Source organism: Lygodium microphyllum, chromosome 25, assembly GCF_053477565.2.
Source record: "Lygodium microphyllum isolate KBCC chromosome 25, Lygodium_microphyllum_v1.1.10, whole genome shotgun sequence".
Taxonomy (NCBI): Eukaryota; Viridiplantae; Streptophyta; class Polypodiopsida; order Schizaeales; family Lygodiaceae; genus Lygodium; species Lygodium microphyllum.
Genome location: NC_141159.1, coordinates 68415498 through 68424782, shown reverse-complemented (window position 1 = coordinate 68424782; position 9285 = coordinate 68415498). Strand labels below are relative to the sequence as shown.

Sequence of the window (9285 nt, the reverse complement as noted above, 5' to 3'; positions counted from 1 at the left end):
CTAGGTAGCTTCTTAGCTCTTTTTTCTGACTCTGCACCCTATGCTACCACGCTCTTTGACTTCGAGTGAGATGGGGAATGTGGGTGGATGTCTTCTAATCTAGGTAGCTCTTTTCTTTGACTCTGCACCCTATGCTACCACTCTTTGACCATGTAAGTGCCAGCCCTTTTGACTGTTGAAGAATGTCGAGTGCACAGCTTAAGCGCTCGCATCACAAATCTCCAATTACGATTCTCACAGGGAACCACTCAATCCATAAGACACTTTTGCATATGAAGAATCTTGAATCCATCTTTTTGCCATTCAAAAGTAAGGATGCTATCCACCTCCTTTACCCCACTATTTTCTTTGCTGCAACTTTAGTTCTTCACAAATTGTAAGGCACTTTCTGCCCTGCACAACAGGTAATACTTTAGTCCTTGATCTGCCCTGTAAAGCTCACAAAATGCACCCACTAAAAGCATAGCCATAAATTTGAACGTGATTCCATCCACTAGTTCTTAATCATTTGAGCTCAACAACTTGAGGTGCTCACCATACTCTCTGCCTATGCATCCAATGAGGCAAGCTTGGCAAAGCACAATGCCGCCTCGCACCTGCATATATAGTTGACTGAAATTCTTGCACTTAGGTCTCACGATTCACTTAGTAAAGAGCAGCAATGCCTGCAATCTATAGATCGACAGTCTGCGGGCAATTCATTGTAAACTGCCCAAGCATCTGCACTTCTTGCAAGAATGAAATACGCATGAATAAGTGTCTTTGCTAGGGATGAATACACCTCATGCCCAGAGGAAGTGATGTCAAAGTGGACCTGCCTGCAGATCTCTAACCTTCCAGTATCACTGCATGCATGCAGCACATGTTGAAGTGTAACATTGTCCAGTATTTCAAGTTCCTGTTGCATCTCTCTATACAGCCGCAAAGCCCTCCAGCCTTGCCTACAATTCACATATGCTGAGAGCATCGTAGTCCAGGACACAACACTGCGTTGACCCAGCCCTTTGAACAGGCTCTCAGCTTTCACATATTTCCCACATCTCCCATACAAAGTAATAAGGCTGTTTACAATGAAGTCATCTGAAATAAATCCCTTCCTCTGAGCATCAACATGCAATGCCTGGCCAATTTCCAAAATCACTAGTCTGTATGCTGGTGCCCCCTCAACAGTGACCTCTTGCTTGCCTAATAGGGCAAGGCAAGCTTGAATTGCAGTTGTGACCGTTGACTGGTTTGGGGTCACCCCATCCTTTTGCATCTGGTGGTAGAACATTAAAGCCTTCCTAGGTTGGCCTACCTCCACATATGTAGACAGCATAGCACCATAAGTTATGATATCACACTGGGACAATGCTAAAAATGCATTCTCTGCTCCCACAATGCTTCCGCACTTGCCATACATACTCAGCAGGGTGTTAATAAGGAAGCTGTCTAATCCAAAGCCCTTCTTTTTGGCTTCAGCATGCAATCCTTCACCAATTCCTAGGGACATCCTTCTAAAAGGTCTCAAGTTAGCAGTGTTCGGTTTTTCCTTTCCCACTAGGACAGCACATGCTTGAATGGCAATTACAAAACTTTGCTGGTCTGCAGTATCGCACTCCTCTCGCATTTGTCTGTACAGCAGTAAAGCCTTCTCTGCGTCACCCTGCAGAACATATGCTGAAATCATAGCACTCCATAGCACAATGTTGTGCTCAGAGGACCCTGTAAATGCCTTCTCTGATTGAACAATGTCTCCACCCTTTGCATACAAACTCACAAGTGCAGTGCTAACAAAAACATCTGATGTAAAGCCCTTCATCCAAGCATCACTATGTAATGCTTGTGCAATTTCCATAGATGTTAATTGCTGCCCCATAGAGAACTCCTTTTCTTTCTCTACAAGGCTTGCACATGCTTGAAAAGCACCCACCATTACCTGGTCATCTGGATTTACACCTTCCTGTTGCATCTGCCTAAACAACTGTAAAGCCTTCTCTGCTTGACCCTGTTCAATGTACCCTAAGAGGAGCACACTCCATGTTACAACATCAGGTTGGGACAATTTGACAAAGGAATTTTCTGCTTCCCGAATGCTTCCACACTTGCTATACAATCTCACAAGAGAATTACCCACATAAGAATTTGACGTCCAATCCTTTCGGCGAGCATCTGCATGTAATGCCTGCCCGATTTTCAGACATTTACATTTGATTAAGTTCATCTCTGCAGCATCGACCTTTTCCTTATCCACGAGTGTAGCACAAGCATGAAGAGAACTTGATATGGTCACCTGATCTGAATCCACACCTACTTCTAGCATCTGCCTGAATAGCTTCAATGCCTTTCCTGCTCGACCCTGGAAATCATATGCTGAAAGCATTGCACTCCATGAGACAACGTTGTGACAAGATAATGCTGCAAACACATTCTCTGCTTCCTCAATACTACCATGCTTGCCATAGATTTTCACAAGTATACTCCCAACATAAACATCAGATGCAAAGCCCAAGCTTCGTGCATCCTCATGTAACATCTTTGCTGTTTCAAAATCACGCGTATTGCTACAAGCTTTCAACAAGCTGACAAAGGTGCATGCATCAGGCCGCACACCGTCCTCTTGCATGAGCCGATACACACGCAATGCTTCCTGCCTGTGGCCAAGCTCGGCATATCCAGAGATCAACGCTGTCCATGAAAAGACCGTACGGGATGGCAGCGATTCCGATACGCGGGAAGCCTCCTCAGGGCCACCACATTTGGCCAGCGTAACAACGAGGAGGCTGCCGAGGAAGCCATTGATGCGGCTGCCGGGCTGCGTGGCAAGATGCTTGTGGATGCGCCGGGCGAGGGGGAGGTTCTTCTGCTTGCTGCATGCTGAGAGAAGGTCCAGGTAGACATGGTCGGAGGAGGGCGAGGTCAGGCAGGAGAGGACCCGCAATGCAGCGTCGAGCTGGCCGGCACGGCAGAGGGCACGGATTTCTGCAAAGGAGGCCTTGTCCTGAGGGGGAGCTCTGAGGGCATGCTGGTAGGAGGGGTCCTGCTGCTGCTCCTCCTCAGAGAGCTGTGGGGTTAATGCAGAAGACAGCACATGGAATGTGTTTGCTGCTGGGGATCGAACTGCTGCCACGGCTGCTCTTCTTGCAATTCCCAGACGCATGCTGTGCTCTGAAATGCTCTGGAAATTAGCATTTCATGTGGCTTTCCCCCCACCGATATGAATTGGCTCTAGTGTTCACAAAAAACCGAGGTTTAATGTAAAGTGAATTCCAAATTTTTTAAAATAACCTTCAATTCAAAATTGAAGGAAGAAGGTTTAAAACCTCGAACTTTGGAAAAATTTTAGTTATAAAAATGGTAAATACATGTAATTTGATTCAAAAATCCCTGCAAAAACTTGAGTTAGAGGTTTTTGTATCTGCTACGAAAAATGTTTTTCGTGAACACTGACTGCCTCTTTGTCGCAATTTTTATGAATCGTTTTCTTTTTAAAAAATAATGCGCCACTATCTATAGTATCTCTCGTTTTCACATTTCCTCGACGCAGAGCCCAACTTGACACTGCTCGTATGTTAAACATAGGAGCTGTTCCCATGAGGGTTCCTCGCAGGAAGCGGTTTTCTGCCAAATTCTACGTTTCCAAAAACCAGATCAGTTCACATGGGGGGTTTGAACCCCCATGTGATTTTTAAATAAAAAACCATTTGAAAAGTCAGGCTTCATCCACCCTGCCCCTTGCTTTTTGTACACTTGGCCCCACTTCCCCCTTCTGTTTCTCTTGCTTGATATAAAACCTGCCCTTTTTTTGGGATAACCACATGTATTTACTTGGAAAAGAAGGGGTTTTCCACAAGGTCACCACTTCTAGGGTGTTTCTATCAAAACCCCTTGTTTTCTTAAAAAATTAAACGCGCCCCCCCCCCCCCCCCCCCCATGTGGCCTTGGGGGGTTTCCAGCTTTCAAAGAAAACCTTCCAAAAACTGTCCCTCAAAAAACCCCCATGGGAACAACTCCCTATATTTTTCCTTAGGACTCAATGACTTGAAAACCAAAAAAATAAAAATTCAAACTAGAGCCATTGACTTGGAAAACCTTTAATGGCTCCCTCCTCTGTGTGTGCGTGTGTGCGTGCTCGCGCACACATCTCTTTGCTAGTCCAACACTCACAATGTATTTTGCCTCCTTGCACACTATGTACACATTGAGCTCTTTCATTTAGCTGTAATGGTAGTGTATTTCTACTCTTAGGGTCTCGACTTCCACAATTGTCATAAGAGGAGAATATGGTTGACGCAGATGGGGAGGATGGGGAGGAGGTACAAGCAACCTACCATAGTGGGAAGGGTCACTGGGAGGGCTATTGTAGATGGGGAGGAGGTGCAAGGAGGTCTATTGTAGACTCATAGATGGGGAGCATGGGAATTGATGATTTTATGTGTTGGAATTCTCTCTCTCTCTCTATATATATATATATATATATATATATATCGGTGTAGCATGTAGACTAGAGAAAAAGAGAAACAAAGTGTCTTCCCTTCTCTAATATCTACTCATGACGTAGTAAGCAACATCCTAGAAGCAATCACATAATTGTTGAGTCTCATGCTCTTCCTAGAATAGAGATAGTAACATTCATTGTTGCAACTTTTACGCATACAACTATTGGAGGTTTCTTTTTTATATTTTTTCTCATTTTTTTTAAAATACCCCTTTTTTTACATGTTTCCATCTATTGTTTGAGGTAAGCAAACTAAGAAAAGCTAAGCTAAGAGAGGTGAAGTCGAAAAAAGCAAATCATAAATCGTCTTTTAAAAGTTGCAAATGTGAGAAGCGAAGGTGTAGACACGAGGTGATAGTGAAGACTCTCTTAGAACATGTATGTCTCTATCGATTTAATACAAAGTTAAAGTTACGGTTTTACGTTTTACATGATAGTACAACTACCCATAATGCCCTAAAATGCAATGTTGTGCAATCCTCACTACAATAGCAACTTTGAGTTATTGGATCCCACAATAGTAGCAACAATGTCTTCGTCATATATATAAGTTTTTCATATGCAATTGTGAGAGAACATAAGGCATGTGCATGTGCATGTGCCCACACACACACACACACACACACACACAAGCATTGGATTTTGCAATACGACAATATGTAGCCAAAATGAAAAGCTATGGTATGCTTGCTTGCAAAGGTGATGGTGGTTGGCAATCGTTGCAAGTACTATAATGTCCAATAGTAGAGTAGGGCTCAATGATCCGGAGATGCTCAAGTCCACTAGCTTGAGTCAAGGGATGTTGTAGTATGCAGTGAACCATATGGATCCACATCAGAGGATCTTAAGCTGAAGCTAAACTAGAGGTGCGTCAAAGTTGAACTCAAAGGTGCAGTAATTTCAATAGGCGCCTCATGAGTAGCAACAGCATATCGGCTAAGGGGGAGTGCCCTAACACCATCACAAATGCCTTGAAGGAGGCAACACAATAAATATGCAGATAAGATACTAAACATGGGGTCTACCCTATGTTGGGGATGCTAGGTACGAGGTGACATATTCCTCTAACCTCGGAGTAGGCAATAACCTTGGGGAACACCATGAGCGATGCTAAGGATTGCTTGCTCCCTTTTGGTAGCCTTCTCTTCCAACATCACCCTCTCTATCCATACAAAGCTTCTTTCTTAGAAATACAATTTTGTTAGAGAGAGAGAGAGAGAAAGAGAGAGAGAGTTCTCCTAAACCCTACTAATGAGAAAACAAGTGTGTGTGTGTGTGTGTGTGTGTGTGTGTGTGTGTGTGTGTGTGTGTGTGTGCGTGTGTGTGCGTGTGCGTGCGTGGGCGTGTGCGTGCACGTGTGTGCATGTGTGCGTGTGCGTGTGTGTGTGTGTGTGTGTGTGTGCGTGTGTGTGCGTGTGCGTGCGTGGGCGTGTGCGTGCGCGTGTGCGTGTGTGTGTGTGTGTGTGTGTGTGTGTGTGAAAACCCGTATCCTTGTTTCACTTATGTATATGTAATTATTATCAATTTATTTATATTAACTAATTGCATATTTTATAAATTAACTGCTATACATGAAGTAATTAGTTAAATTTTTATGCAAATAATTATTTATTCATATTAACTAACCATGCAATACATAAACCAATTAGTTAATAATTTATTATTTAGGCATTAATTTATATTAATTAACCAATTAGTTATTTATTATCAATAATTAAAATATTAATTATTTAATTACTTAGTTATTTAGTTATAGTTGAATATTAGTTAGAGTCACTTAGCTAGTACTTAGAGTTGTTTGCTTACTTACTTACTTACTCGCTTAGCTTAGTTAGTAAGTATGTTAAGTTAATATTAAATAGATAGTATGTTAAATTAATAAGTTGGAGTTGATAGATCAAGATAATAATACCATCTAGCTAAACTATGTTGAGTTAATAATGTAATGCTTACTTCAAGTAGTTTTCAACATGAAATTGATAAAGTTTATACGTAGTATTAATATGGTTTACTCATTTAGTTCTGTCCCATCATTGTAGTCTTGATTTCAGCAAGGGCAACTTCATTCATAAGTACAATTTTTCACAAGGTTAGAATGTACTTTCCCTCTTTCTTTGGAGATATTTAATAGAAAATAAAATCACATATGTTCTTAAAAGACAAGGAAATGGTACCTTCCCTCATAATTGTAAAACAATGAAGAGAATTGTGCCAATTCTTTGGCATACTACTAGTATAGCATGGTCATGTGTTTTTTTGTGTTATTGTCATGCCTTTGCAAAGATATAAGTTAATTCTTAACAAAAAAAAAAAGTGAAATATCAAAGCCACTACATCTCAGACTTTGATCGAGCAACTTCTTGGTTTTGGTTTTATGTTTTGCAATGTGATCTTATCAAGATAACATGATAAGCTTTATGACATATTTCCAACCAAATCTAATGAGCTTTAGAAACTTGTGAGTATTGTTCATCTCACTTAAGATTTTAAAGGCACATATTCATTTTGCCTAGATATGGTTAAAAGCATATTCAATTCTCCTAGATAGCTAAAAAGAAATACATTCATTTGGCATAACCTTGAGTAAGATACTTAAGAAACAATGTAGATATCGAATGCCATTAACTAAACCTAGCTGCACATGTCTAACTAGTTGAAGGTTTATGCTATTATCATGTCTTTAAGATCATGCATGCTTCAAGGAGCACTTTGAGGGAGTTGCATCTAAGCCATCAAAAGGAAGCACCTTCATGGGGAAATATTTAAATCTAAAACATTTAGGTTACACGATTGATGTTTCTATTGTAGAACCTAAGAATACCTCTAGAAAGCTAGCATTTCAAAGGGTGTGATTAAGAAACATGTGATTTTGCAGAAAACTAGTAGGGCCTATGGGTATATTTGTGAGTTGCAAGTGTGATCAATGTGTAGATGACTCTTTCAATCTTACTACCTCCCTTGCTCTCTCCATGGAGGTTTGCCAAAATCATTGAATATGTATGTCTCATTTTGCCTAGATATGGTTAAAAGCATATTCAATTCTCCTAGATAGCTAAAAAGACATACATTCATTTGGCATAACCTTGAGTAAGATACTTAGGAAACAATGTAGATATCGAATGCCATTAACTAAACCTAGCTGCACATGTCTAACCAGTTGAAGGTTTATGCTATTATAATCTCTTCAAGATCATGCATGCTTCAAGGAGCACTTTAAGGGAGGAGTTGCATCTAAGCCATCGAAAGCAAGCACCTTCATGGGGAAATATTTAAATCTAAAACATTTAGGTTGCAAGATCGATGTTTCTATTGTAGAACCTAAGAATACCTCTAGAAAGCTGGCATTTCATAGGGTGTGATTCAGAAACATGTGATTTTGCATAAAACTAGTAGGTCCTATGGGTATATTTGCAAGTTGCAAGTGTGATCAATGTGTAGATGACTCTTTCAATCTTACTACCTCCCTTGCTCTCTCCATGGAGGTTTGCCAAAATCATTGAATATGTATGTCTATGATCTCTCTTTTTTTTAAAGCATAATCAAGTAACTACCCTAGTGGTAAGACACTTATTATACTAACCCATTGACCCATGTTCAAATATCCCTTTTATACCCATACCACTCATTGTGCTTTATAATTACTTATACCTCTTACTTGCATTGTCTATCTTACGGTTGCAAGGAGTCTCTGAATGATATAGTGACAATGCTAGAACTTGGTGATACAAATACGAACGACCATAGTACAGGTATATCTTACAATAGACTAACTACTCATTATTGTTTCACTCTTTAAACATTTCTTGTTTTTCCCATGTAGATAAAGTGGAGAACTAGTTGATGCCATATTTGAATCGCTATTTGATGACATTGGTAATACTTTGAAATTCTATTATGCATTCTTCTCTTGAAGTGTTTGGAGAACTTTAATGTTGAATGTTATCACTTCATCATTTGTGTAGTGCACTCCCAAGCTAGGTCCTCAAGAGAGAATGACATTAATAGTGCATGTGCTGGTGGAGCAAATAAATCCTAGAAAAAAGTGCCTAGTACCAAAAGGGTTGAGAGTAGCCCCATCATATGGAAGAGGAAGGGGCAACAATATTAGCACATCTAGTAAGAGGTGGAGAAGACAAGGAGCTTGGTCAGGAAGAAGTCTGAGAAGATAGTGCCTGAATTGAGGGAGCATCCACATGAAACTGAAAGGCTAAAAGAGGAAAAGGTAGACAAGGGAAAGCTAGTTGGAGGAGAAATATTGGAGTTGCCTAATGACAAGGTGGAAATAATCTCGGAGGTCTACGTTGAAATTTTGAGGAAGAGGAAGAGAAAATACACTATGCGACATGCCACTCCAAAGAAGAATATCAAAGTTGCCATAGAGTTTGCAGTGCTTAAATCAAGAGGTAAAAGGATTAGTAAACGGCCATTCACCTTTTCGTAAAAGCACTAATTTTGAAGATCCTAACAATAAACCCCCAAAATCGAAGTCTGAAAAGAGACTCTTGTAGCATATAGCCCCCTTTAAAGCTCTTAACTTTGCTTGCTTCATAGCCTTTTATGGCCTATGACTCCATTGTAACTTCTTTTTTTATTTGCAACTTCAATTATAATGGAACAATGATGTGATCTTTTGTCTAGTGTTCATTATTGATTTACGTCCATTCATTATTGTACTCATGCTATTTTTGTGGTCAAGGTATATATATTTCAACTTTAGTCGTTTTTAATTCCTATACTTTTTGAAGGTAAAAGGGGAGCTACACCTAGGTGGATAGTCATTCACAATGAAGTACATGAAATAAATGCCC

At 40.3% G+C, this 9285-nt stretch overlaps 1 protein-coding gene across 1 annotated transcript; it reads right to left on the bottom strand.

The window, feature by feature from the left end:
- Positions 1-634: 634 nt before the first annotated feature.
- LOC148014337 (pentatricopeptide repeat-containing protein At5g39350-like) lies at positions 635-3139 on the bottom strand. The gene has a single exon (XM_087666539.1). The coding sequence runs from the start codon at positions 3137-3139 to the stop codon at positions 635-637; it is 2505 nt and encodes an 834-aa protein (XP_087522665.1).
- Positions 3140-9285: the final 6146 nt, after the last annotated feature.

Excerpts from the sequence above, each read along its gene's own strand:
- LOC148014337 (XM_087666539.1), bottom strand. The coding sequence starts at position 3,139 with ATGCGTCTGGGAATTGCAAGAAGAGCAGCCGTGGCAGCAGTTCGATCC.